Source organism: Myxocyprinus asiaticus, chromosome 43 (genome assembly GCF_019703515.2).
Source record: "Myxocyprinus asiaticus isolate MX2 ecotype Aquarium Trade chromosome 43, UBuf_Myxa_2, whole genome shotgun sequence".
Classification (NCBI taxonomy): Eukaryota; Metazoa; Chordata; class Actinopteri; order Cypriniformes; family Catostomidae; genus Myxocyprinus; species Myxocyprinus asiaticus.
The window spans coordinates 19408745-19427042 of NC_059386.1; the positions used below are offsets into that span (position 1 = coordinate 19408745).

Consider the following 18298-nt stretch of genomic DNA (forward strand, 5'->3'; position numbering starts at 1 on the left):
GCCATTTCACAGCCAGTTTTGTGCTTTGTCAGGAAGATCATGTGAACTGAATGCTCAGTGATTCTCCTAAGTGAACAATTTCACAATTTTTCCTCCGTGGTCATTAGTGTTAACAGATAATGAAAATATTTCTCAATATCTACAAATCTAAAAGGTCATGTTATGTCTTATCAAATATAAAGGTTTGATTTTTATTTATTTAATTTTGTTTAAAAAAATAACTATATGCTAATAAAGGGTATGTTACTCCGACTTCACAGATAAAAGATTTAATAAAGTAACATCGCCCTCCAGTGGACATTTACACAAATCCATAAGTAAGATGAGTTTACAATAGAAAATAAATCAGGACTACATTATGTATTGGACTCTTCAACAATCCCAATTTTAAGTATTAAGTTAAAGTTAACCCTGACAGTCAAATAATTTCAGCGCTGCAAATTTTGTAATTGTAAAAGATATAATTGGTGTCATGATTTCAGCGAAGAGATTGTAAACATAATATTTTAAATAGTTAAATATATTTAAATATTTTAACTCCGTTTTCAAGTATTTGACATTTTCAATACTGTAAATTCTCAATCTAGTTGTTCATGGAACTTTAATTAGTAACGGTTACCGCTAACAATAATTTCTGCAATAAATCGCATAAATAAAATAGTTATTTCTGATTTTTATTTATGTGACTTAAGAGGGGGAAAAGAGAGAAGCGTAACCACAGTAACCAAAAAATTTACTAAAAGAAAAAATTATCATCAGTGTCAAGATTTCAGAAAAGAGTTTGTAAACATACTATTTTAAATTGTTAAATCTATTTACATAGTTAAATCTACTTAAATAGTTGAATATATTTAAATAATTTAACACTTTTCAATCATTTGGCATTTTCTATACTGTAAATGCTCAATCTAGCTGTTTGTGGATGTCTTAACGGTTTTTGAAATGGGTTCCCCTTTTAATTTCAAAATCTAATCATTATAAATATTTTAGTTTTGGTTTAAATCTTTTAGCTAAATCTTCCCTAAATTATCATTGTACCAAAATCCTTACTTTACTCAGAAGAGGATGTTTAAAATGTTCCGTTTAAAGCAATGCAGCCAACGATGCACCTCTATTTAAAATGAAGTAGAAATACTTTTGAAACATTTATTTTTCGTATTTTTTTAATATAAAGCTTTTGCCTTTATACAAACATCAAACATCATTTACATAAATTACAGCTTCAAATACACAGCAATACGCTGATTATATTGTAAGATTTTACTCTATATTCTTATTGCTAATTAAAAAAAGCTCTGCTACTGAAAATGAAGGCTAAAGTCCATTAAAATGAGTGTTAATCTGCCAAATCAATATCTGTGAATAGTAAATCTGCAATTAAAGGTTTTTGTACTAATATATTTTTACGCCTCTACTTAAGTTATAGAGAATGTCTCAATATATTTCTATCTCTAAGGACAAAGAACATGCAGAGTATAAAGAAGAGATCTAATACAACCCTGATGTCAGTAAGATCTTTTTCTGATGGCTTAACCTGCATACCGTGACTATGGCAGATAAAGAAAGTTAATTACCGATTTGCTCAATTTTGGTAACCAAGATAGATAATTTGAAATAAAAATGACCACAAATTATCCAGCATCCCAGTATAACCTTCTGAGGTACTCGACGCTGTGTTGTGAACAGCAGTGTCTGAACATTTCAATAAATCAGATTAAAAAACATTAAAAACAAAATTGTTCTCAAAGCCTAATGGTTATGATACACAACGATTGCAGGTCAAATCCTGTGCAGGGAACATACAGGAATTTCTGAGTTAGTGTGAACACATTCTCCATCACCTTTGTGCCCTTGAGAATGTAGTAAATAACAAGCAACCATTCCTATGAACTTTAAATGATCTTCAGTTGAACCAGTGCTGATATTATGCACACAGAGGTCACATATTGCCTGCAGTGATTACATTACAAAAAGTTTTATATCCACATCATTAAAGTAAACATATTACTGCCTTCAAACATTCACTTCACATTTAATGACATAGAGTGTGTGCAATATCGAGAGTTTTCCGTGCCTTTGTGTCATTCCTGGTATCCCAGGGTCTCTCAGCCCAGCTGCACATCCATGTCCATAGGACAGAGCACGTATCTGGGGTCCAGTTTAGGTGTGAAGTCACCAAAGTTTCTGGAAGACTCGGTTCCAAATGTATCAAGCACTTTTCTGTTCATTAGAGCAAACCTAGAGAACGAGATCAATAATTTACAATGTACCAGACGATCAAATACACATTCTGCGACTTAATAATAAACAGTCACAGTTGTCCACTAATACACACCTGCCCTTCGTCAACCGCAGTAGAAACTTCCAGTATGAGGGTCTCAGAGTTTGCACTTCCATAACAGCCTAAGATATGCACATAATCCAACATAGCTCAGATCAGCCCACAACATATTAAAGAAAAATCATTTCTGTTAACGATTGCTAAATCCTTTCTTCTATTCCAACTTAATATGCAGAGACAACTAGAAGTAAACAATTTGTTGGATGATTTCCTTGAAAAGTGTAAACACTGTGGCTTGATGGCGCTTTCAATATTGCTCATATTAACATATTAAGCATCCCGACCAGCCTGACACCAATGGCATGACTTTGGGGCGGAACTATCTGTTTGCTTGACCAATGGAAGACCAATTTAAATGGACAAATATATTATAAAACATTAATATATTATTATAGCAAAAACATTCTACATATTAATGAAAAATATTAACAAATTAATAAAAATAAAATAATACGTTTTATTTATATAGCAGTTACTTTACAGAGCCTGAAAAGACAAACGCATACAAAAATATAGATACAACAAAACAGATAAAATTTAACATGATATTAAAAAGAAAATATTCAAACATTTTAATAAATTAAAGATACATTTAATTAATTTAAAACAATGGCAAGTATCCTTCAAGTATTTCTTACTTTATCACTGCTTCCAAGTTTTTGAAAGTAATTATTCAAGTGAACAGTCAGTAATAAAGAAATTAATTAAGGGACGCGAGTTTCTCTTTTTCTTATAAATATTGTCAAATGATTAAAATTACCAACATATTATACAACAGCAAGTCTATTAGGCAGCAAAGATTAATCCACAGATCTGACAGTACGCACATCTGATTTTTTGTCCTGCCTGTTTACATTCACTTAAGACAACCTAAATAGTAATAATAGTACATTCATTTCAGTTTCATAATTAATTATCAGATTATGACACATTAAGCGATTGTGACATATTCAAGAACAGATTCTCATTCGATACATGATTACGGCATCAATAAGTCACAAGCTGTTAACGTTTTCATTTTCCCTTGGTATAAATTTTCCTTGGGTATCCAAAAAGTGCTTTCTTACTTACCGCTTGGAAACAGATGGCGGTGGAGATTGCATAAATTATTGTGTCCGCCTCCGAGAAGTACGGAAACCTGCCTGCTTCGATTCCTTTGAAATATAGTGTCTATAAAAACAGTGATTACTAGTACAGTACACATATCAATACAGATGTAATGTAGATATGACACTCCTAAAAGTATCATTTAAAATACGGAACATAATTTACAAATGCCATCACTATCTGCAAAATGTACAAGTGTGAATAAAAAAAAAAATTGTATTATGTATACAATCCTACAAAAGGGAAAACACAAAAAAAAGAGTTATAAACGAAATTGGGTCTCTTAGACCATTGATTCCCTACTGGGGGTACGCAAGCAGGTTTCAAGGGGTACATGAAAAGAATTGGATTTTGCCATGTTGAACTTAAAATGCATGACTTAAAATAAAAATAAAAAATGGTGTTTATTTACGATCTTCATTTGAACAATCTCAAATTAAAAACAACAAAAAAGAAACTTTTAATTAAAATAAAGAAGCCATGCCACTCCACTCTTGTTTTCATTCGCCTAACCAAAACAAAACTCAGAACTGGCGGTTTTCTTAAAGAGACTACCGTTTTAGCACTTGTTCAAAATATACACCGATCAGCCACAACATTAAAACCACCTGCCTAATATTGTGCAGGTCCCCATCATGCCACCAAAACAGCACCAACCCGCATCTCAGAATAGCATTCTGAGATGATATTCTTCTCACCACAATTGTACAGAGTGGTTATCGGAGTTACCGTAGGCACACAACAGTCTCTAGAGTTTACTCAGAAAGGTGCCAAAAACAAAAAACATCCAGTGAGCGGCAGTTCTGTGGACAGAAACACCTTGTTGATGAGAGAGGTCAACAGAGAATGGCCAGACTGGTTTGAACTGACAAAGTCTACGGTAAATCAGAAAACCACTCTGTACAATTGTGGTGAGAAGAATATCATCTCAGAATGCTATTCTTCATGCTGTTTTGGAGGCATGAAGGGGGACCTACACAATATTAGGCAGGTGGGTTTAATGTTGTGGCTGATCGGTGTAAGTGTACATACTTGTAAATAGCACAAACTGCGCATGTGAACAATAGATTTGCAGGCCTAACAAATATATAAATATCATTTTTATCATTTATCAGTTTGGCCTACATGTTTATTGTTTATACATGTTAATATTGTTACTGTCTACCAAAATGATGAAAAACTAGTGATAAAATAAAATTCGTAAAAATAATATTTCCCAGTTTTACCAAGTTAGAAGGTATCCTGCCCTGTATATTTAACAGCATTAGTCTGTTCTAAATACACATTTCATAGCTCAATTGGCCTGTTTTGTGTGTGTGTGTGTGTGTGTTTTAATGAATAAACAGCATAAATTATATTTATATATGATATTTAGCTTTAAGTACAAATCTCTGGTTTTGTGTCAATGAAGGGGTACTTGAGCTTTACTGATGGTACTGTGGTGGTACTTACAGCAAAAAAGGTTGGAAAACACTGTCTTAGACTATGATCTGTCCTGTGACATATGGGCTTTGTGCAATGGTTTTATAATCCACACTTGACTGGACAATAAAACCACTTTGAACCCAGTTGTCTCACTTTGATTGTTGCCGTAGTTACTGCTTTTTGGCTTTGTAGAGCAGCATTGTTCCCTAAGCATCAGAAAAGTTCATGTGAAGCATGACTGGTGATCGGACCACCAAAAAAAAAAAAAAGGTGAATAATTACCTCAACTAATTTGGAGAAGAGGTACATGGAGATGGAGGTGCTCTTATAGAAGAACATTGAGGTCCCAGCAAGAAAACCTGAAAAGAGAGACGGGGGCGAAATGAGAACCAAGAACTTCTAAGGAATGTGCAAAGTCAGTCAGGTGCAGTCGGTTTGTTAGGCAATGGGTTTAAATCCCAATTTACCTGCTATAAGAGCATGAAGCTCATCATCCAGGTTACGCAACCATCTCAGTAAACAGCTTGTGCCCTTTAAGAAAATGGAAGAGAGATGGAGATTTCACAACTTCAAATGACAAAAGGGGAGGCAAACAAAACCCACTAAAAGTTCAAGAGAAAAATCTTCTCTCTTGTCTTTTAGGAATAAAATACACCAGAAGTGGATCATAGTGGTGCCGAAGTACCTTGTATATACTGACAAAAGATCCAAGGAAAGCTCCTAGCTGGAAGTTCTCTTTGTTGTAGAGCAGCAAGAGCAGGCAAGAGGGTTTCGTAAAGACCTGCCTGAATGTTGATGGCACCTTCAGACAGCACTGAATGAGGTAACCCACACTGAACATCCGGATGAAGCCCTTTAAAAACACAAAGCAACAAAACCTTGAAGTGTTTCAAAAGCTGCTCTCAAGCTTTCAACCAGCTGTCAGGTAAGTGAGCTTAGGGCACTGTTATCGACACAGCCTTTCACCCAGAAAAAACCCTTCACATTTTTACTCTCACATTCTTTGTTTCTCTCCCTTTCAAACACAAGTGCTCAGAACAAACAGACGAATGGTTTGAAAGACAGCAGGATAGGAGGTCTCAGACTCTTACTTTAACACAGTAGGAGATGCAGTTGTCTTGATAGTGTTTGCAACATCTATGCCTGGGTCCATGTTTGCATCTGAAGGCGACAACACAAGCACAATGAATACAAGGGGCAAGGGGACATACGCACATGACAATGGAGCTCACAGTCAGACAAGCAGGGTCCAAAATGAACACTCGTCAAGCGCAAAATGCAAGAATTTTTTTTTACTTTTGCCGGTAACTTGATTAGGAACTGTCTTACCCTTCCTAATGTAAGTCACGTGAGCTATTTAAATAAAATCATCTGTTAAACAAAATAAGTCACGGCTTGCATGCCATAAAATAACTTTCACCTCAGTGGAAAAATTAACCAACAGAGGTTTATCTAGGATGCCTTAAGTTTTTGTTTTTTTTCTACAGAAGTCCATGTGGTGACACATGGAATACTTCTCACATTGACCTACAAATACAGAAATTTGTGGAACAAAATCACGTTTCTGTGACGTGCAGTTTCTTTAAAAGTTGGAGATGGACTAATCTTGTATATGATGCTGAATATACCTTTGTATATCCTCCTGAGACCCGAGAGTGACTGCTGTGTGCATTTTCCATTTCCCTTTTTGATTTGTAACTAGTAGCACCTAAAAAACGTGCAGACAAAATTTCTAGAGCATCCCATCCATGTCCTCATATGGGGTTTTAAAACTTAATTAATTTTCTTACCAGTAGTGTTGTCACAGAACAGAAATTTCAGTATTTGGTACCAACTGAACACTAGTAATATATTTCGGTTGCAATTTCTTAAATTTTGCACGTCAAGATTTTATTTTGAAACTAAATTTTATCTTGACGTGAAGTCGGTAGTTTCACACTTCCAGGTAAAACGTTGATTTAATTACCCAGTATCATTATTGAAGCAAAAAAATCCTGCAATTTAATTGAAGAAATATACAGTATAGTCTGCAGTAAAGAACACAGTAAATGAGTGCTCTCTTCTTTAAACTACTACAACACGCACAGCGCGCTATGCTCATAAAATGTGGTGTTTTAACCAGTCTGTGTTTTCAGCATATGAACAGCTTCACACATTCACATGCAGACTGTATATTTATTTAATTAAATTACATCCATTTGCAGTTTAATAATCACACTAGGACATATCGAAATTTTCATTTGATTAATTGTCCATTTCTGTGTAAAAGGAGTATCAGAACACACGCTAAAATTAGTGTTTGTACATTTGTAAGTTACAGAATCTAGTTGGTGCTCGGTACTGTAGAAACACTGGTATGGTTACATCTTTTTAATTTTAGTATCGACTTGATACCGAAGTACTGGTACGTTTGACATCACTACTTACCAGATGTTGTTTTTTTGGCATTTCTCCCAAAGTCAAACTCCGCTGTGATCGGCGCCATGTTGTTTTGTCACATGACTCCATATGTTGAAAGTTTGACCCTTAACTGACATCAGTGTTCTAAACTGAGATCATTCGGTTTAAATGAATTTAAATTATGCGTTGCGTATAGTGAAGCCAAAATACAATGTCCACACATATGGACGTTGGGTCGCATGAGGATATGAAGGCAAAACGGTTAAATAATTTTCATAGGTATCAGATCATTCAATTTCATGGCCAGTGAAAAATAATTATAGTAGGTTAATCTTCTCAATGGATGCCATTTGCAGATGTGGCAAAAAGCTCATTTTGGACCCATGTTGTAAAGCTTCATGTATTACTGTAACTTTCTTGGAGGTAACAGTTTGTATGACTGTTGCTGAGCAAGCTGATAAGAGGTCTATGAATCTTCTACCAAAAACACCATAGTCTCAAATACAGGTTTGGTATACACGCTGGCCAAGTGGATGTCACACTCACACTGAATCTAGCAGTCTGCGTGCAAGTGCTCTGATGCAGCTCTCCCTAGAGGCAGGCGTGTGCTCTGGTCTTTGCTCTGGCGGTACCACGGCTCTCTCGGAGCCTTGTGGGTATGTCTGCTCAGCCAGGCAAGAGTGTGTTGGGATCTCCTCCTTTCCAACAATAAATCTGTCACAGCCAGACACATAATCTTCTTTAACAAAGGAAATAAAATCTGACGGATAGTATTTATGCCCTGAACAGGATGTTTCCTTAGATGCCTTAGGATTAACTGTAAATCCAAAGGAATATAAAAATAGCAAATTCAAGAATGTATATATTAATATCATGTCATATAAATGTAATAATTTACACTTACTTTAAGGCAGAGAACGCAAAGCCATTTAGTCCATCTTTACATCTGAAAATAAATCAGAAATCAAAGCTAATAGTTAATAATAGTAATATAATAAAACTAGGTTCTGAACCTCTAACCCAAAGTATTAGCAATAGTCTTAAAATAATTATGTCCCATAAAAACCACTAAACTTTGAATGACCTAGAATGAATAATGGTAATTTAACAGCACAGCTTATGATACGTTTTGTTTTAAAAAAAATATTTTTTTTTATAATTGTAAAGAGTAAAGTCTCTTTACTTAGAGCGAACACCTGACCAACTTACCTGAAGAAAAACATGTAAAGAGATGCAGTCAGGCAGAAGAGAAGAACCTAAAAAATCAAGTGGAATTGACAAGATAAACATCATAAAGATCAAGACTTAAATCATTTTTCATGATCAGGTCAGGGTCAGTTTAACCGGCTGGCTGAGTTCATCAATAACACTTCTGAAAATGTGTTAAGTGCCATTGCATCAACAGTACTAAATGATCTCAGCTCATGAGGTAATAAAGATCCAGAAAAACGTGAAAGTACCTCTCCATGTTTCATAGGATTAACGAGACCCCTTGTGACAGCCATACGAAAAATCGTCTCTGTTGCCTGGAAATGACACAGAGCACTTAAGATCAAAATCAGTTTTGATTTTCTTGAAACAGACAGTTTTGACCAGCGCTTTCCAGAAAAAGCAACATAAGTGACAGATAACAGATGTGATGCTCACTACTGCCAGAATATTGTCATGGAAGTATGAAAGAACTGTCAAGAAGACTTGACGCAGCGGAACTGAAAATAATACATATGCAAATGCAATGTCTTACCAGGTTTGCCATATAAATTGTTAGAAGTCCTCTCCTGTATAAGAACAAAGAGTAATAATATAATATAATACTGAAGGCCAAAAGTTTGGAATAATGTACAGATTTTGCTCTTATGGAAAGAACTGGTACTTTTATTCACCAAAGTGGCATTCAACTGATCACAATGTATAGTCAGGACATTAATAACATGAAAAATTACTATTACAATTGGAAAAAATATTCAGAACTTCTTAAACCACTTCCTCCACATGCAGCAACGACAGCTTTACAGATCCTTGGTATTCTAGCTGTCAGTTTGTCCAGACACTCAGGAGACATTTCACCCCACACTTCCTGTAGCACTTGCCATAGATGTGGACACTTCTCACACACCTTACAGTCTAGCTGATCCCACAAAAGCTCAATGGGGTTAAGATCCATAACACTCTTTTCTAATTATCTGTTGTCCAGTGTCTGTGTTTCTTTTCTTCCTTTTCTTTTTGTTTTTCTGTTTCAAAAGTGGCTTTTTCTTTGCAATTTTTCCCATAAGGCCTGCACCCCTGAGTCTTCTCTTTACTGTTGTACATGAAACTGGTGTTGAGCGGGTAGAATTCAATGAAGCTATCAGCTGAGGACATGTGAGGCGTCTATTTCTCAAACTAGAGACTCTGATGTACTTATCCTCTTGTTTAGTTGTACATCTGGCCTTCCACATCTCTTTCTGTCCTTGTTAGAGCCAGTTGTCCTTTGTCTTTGAAGACTGTAGTGTACACCTTTGTATGAAATCTTCAGTTTTTTGTCAGTTTCAAGCATTGTATAGCCTTCATTCCTCATAACAATGATTGACTGATGAGTTTCTAGAGAAAGCTGTTTCTTTTTTGCCATTTTTGACCTAATATTGACCTTGAGACATGCCAGTCTATTGCATACTGTGGCAACTCAAAAACAAACACAAAGACAATGTTAAGCTTAATTTAACAGGGGGCCTGGGTAGCTCAGGGAGTATTGACGCTGACTACCACCCCTGGAGTCGTGATTTCAAATCCAGGGTGTGCTGAGTGACTCCAGCCAGGTCTCCTAAGCAACCAAATTGGCCCAGTTGCTAGGGAGGGTAGAGTCACATGGGGTAACCTCCTCGTGGTCACGATTAGTGATACTCGCTCTCAATGGGGCGCAGAGAGTGGCATGAGTCTCCACATGCAGAGTCTCCGCAGTGTCATGCACAATGAGCCATGTTATAAGATGCGCGGATTGACGGTCTCAGAAGCGGAGGCAACTGAGACTTGTCCTCCGCCACCCGGATTGCCACCATGAGGACCTACTAAGTAGTGGGAATTGGGCATTCCAAATTGGGAGAAAAGAGGATATAAAAAAAAAAAAAAAAAACTTATTTAACGAACCAAATAGCTTTCAGCTGTGTTTGATATAATGGCAAGTGATCGTCAATTTATCATGATTACTCAAGGATAAGGTGTTAAAGTGATGGCTGCTGGTTTAGATTTGATCAGAAATGACTTTTCAAATAGTGATTTTGCTGTTATTTACATCAGTAATGTCCTGACTACACACTGTGATGAGTTGAATGCCACTTTGGTGAATTGAAGTACCAATTTCCTTCCGAAACAGCAAAATCTGTACATTATTGCAAACTTTTGGCCGCCAGTGTATGTAACATTTAAGCAATAGGGTACAAGAAGACATGCTATATTTTTTAAAGTTGCAGTATGTAACAATTTTCATGTAATATTCGCCTTTTTTTTGCCAATGTGTGAACAGCTTGTAACGCAACTTATAAAATGAGCACTTCCTGGACTTCCTAGGTTGCCTATTAAAGCCTGTAGACTGATTTTCATGCGAAGGGAGAGGGTCACTTTTGCCGGGAAAATCCAAAGGATGTGACGTTTATGCGTGCTCCCGAGAGCCTTCTACTGAATCCTGTCTGGCTAAGCGGGAATGTGATCATGGTCGAGCGAAAACTAGACCGAACATCGGCAAGGGCATTTGATTCCTGGAGGGACCTTCATTTGGTTTTGGGGATCAAAACCAACCCTGAATTGCCGTTCTTCTTATTGGACAGGTAAGCTTACATAACTGCAAAGCATGTGAAATATAGTGCCATATAGTGTAATTTTAGCTAACTCGATCTTGCCTGCTAACGCTGACTACCTTGCTTCGTAACTTTCAAATAATTTCAACGATCTTCTCTTTATACTAAAAGTCAGGTATACAGGATAAATTTAAGCAAATACGCTGGTTTCTTGATCGAAATACAACATATGACATACAAAACAATAGTGCAACAGTAAACTGTCTGGTATAGTTCAGTAGTATATAGCTGTATGTGTGTATCTGTGTGCAATGTTAGCTGATAAGTAGTTTTAGTTTAGTCTCAAAGTTTGTAGTAAAACAATCAGAACTGTGTCATTTTAATTATGCTACCTCTTCTGTCAGCATGATGCCGGTGGATCACGTTCAGTCATTATTTTGGCCAATGCGCGCTCGCTCGTATCCCTATGAAGTGTGTGCACGAGCGTGGCTGCAGTACACTTAACGGCCGCAGGTGTCATTAATAACAAGGGTTTCTGAATCTTACAAACTGCACCTTTAAATATTCACAATACAGTATAGCAGTGAATGTCTTTTTGCTTTTCATAAAATGGTTACAGCCTAATAAATTATTAATCACACACATTGTTTTTGTAAAACATATGTTAAGCAAAATCTTTAAGTGCCATCCTTCAGCTAGGTGAATAGGTGTTTTACTTCATAGCTGTTCACATACTGTGTATTTTAGAACAGCTGGAACACTATATTGACCAAACAGCATCTAGGAATGAAACTATCCATTTTATAAAATAGTAATAAAGCAGTAATAAACTGGTAATAAATAACAATGTATTTAAGCATGACTAAATAAGTTTTGGGACATGTTTTTGCAAAGTAACTGTGTAGGGTTGTTACTTTTTTCCATCAGAGTATATTTTTGTATGTTGAAGATGACCCTAAACTCTATTGTAGAGCATGCTTTTGCTCTGTAAATTTCGATAAACTTTGTATAGAAAAGGGCTAAAGATAGTCTCAGGATGAAAGGAAAATGTCAGGGCTAACCTGCTTTTACGTTCTATTAATATGGCGATGTATGAGGCAGGCAGTGCTGCACCAAAACCAGCTGACCAGGAGTAGAAACGTCCCAGCAACTTCCTAAAACAGTAGAAGAAAGTAAACAATGGAAGCATACAGTAGCTGGTTATTTAAAATCAGAACGTCAGCATGCATAAACTACACAACAGACGGCTCAAATTAACTGTGGTGCTTTCAACGGAGCATAATATCACTGGTGAACATTTGTCTTGATTAAAAGGGATTTCAATTAAACCATAAATTAGGCCATCTACACTTCACTGAGTGGACCAGTCACGCAGAATACCAGTTATTAATTCAAACTTTATCTCCATGCATGATGTATTTAATGTTCAAAGTGAGATCTTGAAGCAATAGAAAATTCTGTCATTCATTTTCATTTTGGATGCACTATTTCTTATAAGATCCTTTATGGATGGGTATGTTCTCGTGTTTGGACTTTAAACACTTGATAAGGACGGGGAATCAAAGGTTGTGCGTGCACGTGGAAAGCACTCACAGAGCAAACAATTCTCAGAACTGCTTATTAACAGTATTTTGTTAGCTCACCGAAGAATGCAGAAGAATGCAATGTAGAGGCCCCCATTTGCAGTCAGGAAAGACGTGGACTGCAGGATCTCAGGAACCAGCCTTTTCTTGTAATAATCCTTTTTCCTTCGTCTTAGGATGGCTGCAATCTAGAACACAAGAGAAGAAACTTCCATGCTAAGGAAATTCTTAGCTCAACTATTTGAACCCTGCAACACATTACACAAAGATCATATTTGACTATATACTAAGCAACACATGACAGCAATTGTTATTAATGGACATTTATTTTATCTAAACTACCTTTTTATGAGGAAAAAGAAAGAATTATCCATTCGTTGCCATTAAAGCTTTTGTGACGCATTATTTCAATACTGTACATATTCCGATTTCAAGACGTTCTTGGGCTGTAATGCTATTTCTTTATTTACACGCACTGATTTCTGTAGGTTCATTGTAGGTTACATGCTAATCTACTGGTCTGTCAACTCATCCAAATATCACAGAGCTACACTACATAGCCAAAAGAATGTGGACACCCCTTTCTTTACAATAAAGTTTGTTACCATTAGTTAATGCATTAGGTATCATGAACTAAAATTTAACAATATATTTTTTTACAGCATTTATTAGGCTAATGCTAGTTAATAAAAATACAATTGTTCATTTTTAGTTAATGTTAGTTCATAATGCATTAACTACTGCACTAACCAATGTCAACATATACAACTTTTTATTTTAAAATGTGTTACTACATGATACAATTAACCAAGATTAATAAACGTATTGTTCATTGTTAGTTCATGTTCAACTAATATTATTAACTAATGTTAACAAATGGAACATTATTGTAAAGCGATAAATTATAAATCATATCTTTATGGACCTCACTTTGTGCACAGGGTCATTGTCATGCTGGAACAGAAAAGGACCCTCACCAAACTGTTGCAATAAAAGTGAATTCACAAAATTCTCGACAATGTCACTGTATGTCCATAGTAGTTGGACCACGGGTAAAGATGGACTTCAATGATATTCCATCATATTATAATTTGTTATATATATATATTTATAATATATTGTTTGATCCAAATAATATCTGCATTCGAACATAAAAAGTTATGAATTAGCACGGTTAAATATCCATCCAAAATGTTTATACTGAATATTATCCCCACCATTGTTCTTAAATAGTTCTGTGCCTGGGGCCCAAATTTGGTGCTATGCCCCTGTGTATGCCATAGCATTAAGATTTGCCCTCACATAAATGACTGGAATAGCCAAATGCATTAATTAGAAGGGGGTGTCCACATACTTTTGGCCATATAGGGTACTTTCTAATGAGCCATGGATCAGATCATTTGCCAACACTGCAACTCTACAGTTCAGGCATTGCACCACTATGAACTGCAGTTTTGCAATGAAATCCAATGACGCAACACTGTCATTGACAGAATGACGCAACACTGTCAGATCTATAAAAGACCGAGACGCCACAGGCAAAAAAAAAAAAACTTTCCCTGACGGTCTTGGGTCACGCCATAACACACCAATGCATTGCCTAATTTGTCCCTTAGTTGACACTTATCCCAAAAAAATCTTGCAATACACGTATTACAGAGACAACACCCCTAGAATGTGGTTAAATGTGTGTGTGTGTGTGTGATGTAGTGGCTAAAGCTCAGTGCCAATAATTGGAAGGTTGCTGGTTCAAATCTACAATGAAGTATTACACTTAATTGAATTTGAGAAAGATTTTACATGCAGTATAATGTCTTTCATTCATATTAAGTCAGTTTCATTGAGCCAAAATAATTTAGTTGGATTAGGTCAAATCAATCAACTTTAGTAGTTATAGCTCATCTTCATTAGGTTCATCAAACTCAATTTATTAGTGTTTATTTAATACATTTTCTTATGTTGGTCCAACTTAATTTATTTTAGTAATCATTAGTATATGCCAGGTAAGCAAGTGTAAGGACAGTGAAACTGTTGCACTGCCAATTTAATAGCAACTGCTTATGGAGCTAAGCAGCACTCAAATAAAACAAAAAAATCACTTGGACGTGAAAGTCCATCCTCAACCACAATGGTAACCCCGAACACTCCAGCCTATCAGACACTCTTTTTAAATACCAATATAACAGAATATTAAACATGAACAAATCTCCTCATATTCTCATCTAGCTCATTCTGTAAATGCATAATAAAAACAAGTACTTTCCACACTTGTTCTCTCTATCCACTCCCATGCAAAGCATGCTGTGAAATGGAAATACCCTGCCCAGTTTCATCAATGCTACATAAACACCACAAAATGTATTCATCTAGTCCCAATTTGACCAATTTAAATATATAGAACACAATAAAATCAAGTTGTGGTAAAATGTTTTTTCACTGTGTTGCTTTAGTTCCTTTTAATTAAGTCAACAGAACAAGCAGCAAAAATCCTTTTTTTGTGTGTGTGTGTGTAGTTATTATTGTGCCTTTGAAAATATTGCACTTAATGATAATTGTCCCTAGTGTACTGCAAGTTGCTTGGAATAAAAATGTGTGCAAAATGACTACTAAGTGTCTTCCTCAAAAGGGTGAAAAATCAACACATGTGAGATTATACACACACACACACACACACACACACACACACACACACACACAAAGAAGAAAAAGAAAAAGGATGTTTGCTGCTCGTTCAGTTTATTTAATTAAAATGAACTAAAGCAACACAATTCTAGAACATTTTGTCACAACTCGAGTCCACTGCGTTCTATCCATTTAAATTTGTCAAATGGAAGTTTACTTAATTGAGTTTGGACTACATGAATACTTTTTGTAGCACTGATGAAACTGGGCAGGGGATTTCCATTTCCCATTATGCTTTGCACTGATAGGGAGAGTAAATGTTAACATTAAGTGTTATTTTTTGTGTTTTTGTGCAAGACATATTTAAAGAGGGTTATTTGTTAGTGTTTAATGTTTTGTTATGAGATTTAGAAGTGTTTCTGTTACGTTAAGAGTTTTGGAGATTACCATTATGGTGAAGAGAGAAGCATGAGCTAACGATGAGGACAGGTAGATGTCAAACAGGAAATTGATCACTTACTTCGTTGAGCTAATGTTGTGCTAACCAAAGCATAGTTATTCAACTAAACTCTGTAGTGCTGCCAACCAGCATACTGTATATTAAGCATGCTAACTTTCACTAGCTAGTACATAAAGAAATAAAAGATTTGAGTTATATTGACACTTCTAATTTTGTTGAGCTTACCCAATACAAGATTCTTTCTACACAAAGTGTTTGTGTTGAGATTATGTAGTTTTAAGTAAAGAAAACTCATTTCAAACACGTGGAACCACTGTCCATGATTGAATCAATTTCAGCCAAAGAGCTTTTTTGAAATGCAAAACAGACAGCAACTGTCTTGAGCAGTTAAGTGAGCCAATGGGCATCAAGGTCAAATAAAACAAAATCCTCTTGCCAGCTTTGTTTTGCAGGCAAACAGTGATTCCGATTGGACAGTTTCGGTTTAATCAGAACGATTGCGAAAATCTAACAAACCAACCAGATAGTTTATAATCAAATTTAGTGTCCGAATTCTTTTTAAAGCTCGCGGACGTCCAACATCATGTTAATGCAAAACATTAGCAGACGTTTTGGCACGAAGGTGCGCCCAGAATATTTGACAGTTTGATCAGTATCACCAGAACTATGACAGCTTTTCAGAGCATGACATCGCTGTATCTTTCAGTTGAAATATTAAAGGCGTATAAATGTTAAACATGAGGGGGTGAGGCCATAGATTGGTGTAAATGTCCAACCAGTTCAGAAATTAATCCGGGCCCTTGTATCGTCCGGCAGGACTCTTGTATAGTAGCTGCCAAGCTAACTGCGCTCTCGCGCTGGAGAAATACCGTTAATATCAGCGCGTTATGCTTACCAGATAAAGAGGAGCATATATTTTGAAGGAGACCTCCAGGGCACCGGCTGTCACCTGCAGTGTAGAGGTCGTACATGAGGGACTCCATGTGTGTCCGATCTCATAGCAGCTGTGAGGTATGGACTTACTGAGAGCAGCCATGTTTAACGCCGCACTGCGGGAGCGCGCATCCAGCACAGTGAACGCGCGCTCCCTGTGAAGGCAAACATCGTGTGGTAAAATTAAAACTGAACTTTGAGCAAGCTGAAACATAAGTTTTTTTTTTGTTTTTTTTTTTGTTTTTTTGTTTTTTTTACGTATAATCACGATCATTTTCACTTACAAAAATGTTCCACAGTAACCATAGTTTTCCTCCTATAAATAACCATACATGTAAATACAACAACTAGCCACCACACTGTCAACAAAATAAATCAATATTAAATTACAAAAATATTCTGAAAACTTTTTACATTGTTTGAAGGATATATCAATAATTATAATCTACGATATTTTATCGGAAATATATATATATATATATATATATATATATATATATATATATATATATATATATATATATATATATAAACGCACACACTGGCAGCCAAAAGTTTGGAATAATGTACAGATTTTGCTGTTTCAGAAAGAAATTGGTACATTAATTCACCAAAGTGGCAACTGATCAAAGTATAGTCAGGACATTACTGATGTATAAAGCAGCACTTTCACTATTTGAAAAAAGTCATTTTTGATCAAATCTAGACAGGCCCCATTTCCAGTAGCCATCACTCCAACACCTTATACTTGAGTAATCATGATAAATTGGTACTAGAAACACAGTTGAAATCTATTTGGTTCATTAAATGAATCTTAACATTGTCTTTGTGTTTGTTTTTGAGTTGCCAAAGTATGCAATAGACTGGCATGTCTTAAGGTCAATATTAGGTCAAAAATGGCAAAACAAGAAACCACTTTGTCTAGAAACTCATCAGTCAATCATTGTTTTGAGGAATGAAGGCTATACAATGCTTGAAATTGACAAAAAACTGAAGATTTCATACAAAGGTGTACACTACAGTCTTCAAAGACAAAGGACAACTGGCTCTAACAAGGACAGAAAGAGATGTGGAAGGTCAGATGTACAACTAAACAAGAGGATAATTACATCAGAGTCTCTAGTTTGAGAAACAGACGCCTCACATGTCCTCAGCTGACAGCTTCATTGAATTCTACCTGCTCAACACCAGTTTCATGTACAACAGTAAAGAGAAGACTCAGGGGTGCAGGCCTTATGGGAAGAATTGCAAAGAAAATGTTAGAGTGGGCAAAGAAACACAGACATTGGACAACAGATAATTGGAAAAGAGTGTTATGGATCTTAACCCCATTGAGCTTCTGTGGGATCAGCTAGACTGTAAGGTGCGTGAGAAGTGCCCAACAAAACAGCCACATCTATGGCAAGTGCTACAGGAAGCGTGGTGTGAAATGTCACCGGAGTGTCTGGTCAAACTGACAGCTAGAATGTCAAGGATCTGCAAAGCTGTCATTGTTGCACATGGAGGATTTTTTGATGAGAACTCTTTGAAGTAGTTTAAGAAGTTCTGAATATTTTTTTCAAATTGTAATTTTTCAAGTTATTAATGTCCCGACTATACATTGTGATCAGTTGAATGCCACTTTGGTGAATAAAAGTACCAATTTCTTTCCATAAGA

At 35.9% G+C, this 18298-nt stretch overlaps 1 protein-coding gene across 1 annotated transcript; it reads right to left on the reverse strand.

Moving 5' to 3' along the window:
- Positions 1 to 1145: 1145 nt before the first annotated feature.
- LOC127433856 (transmembrane protein 135-like) lies at positions 1146 to 16780 on the reverse strand. The gene is made up of 15 exons (XM_051686141.1): positions 16604 to 16780; positions 12687 to 12814; positions 12105 to 12197; positions 9018 to 9051; positions 8734 to 8799; positions 8483 to 8529; positions 8178 to 8219; positions 7820 to 7987; positions 5965 to 6034; positions 5559 to 5726; positions 5341 to 5404; positions 5156 to 5232; positions 3413 to 3511; positions 2336 to 2403; positions 1146 to 2238 (listed from the first exon to the last, which is right to left on the reverse strand). Exons 1-15 carry the CDS (start codon positions 16742 to 16744, stop codon positions 2106 to 2108), a joined length of 1398 nt encoding a protein of 465 aa, XP_051542101.1. The 5' UTR covers positions 16745 to 16780; the 3' UTR covers positions 1146 to 2105.
- Between the last annotated feature and the right edge of the window lie 1518 nt (positions 16781 to 18298).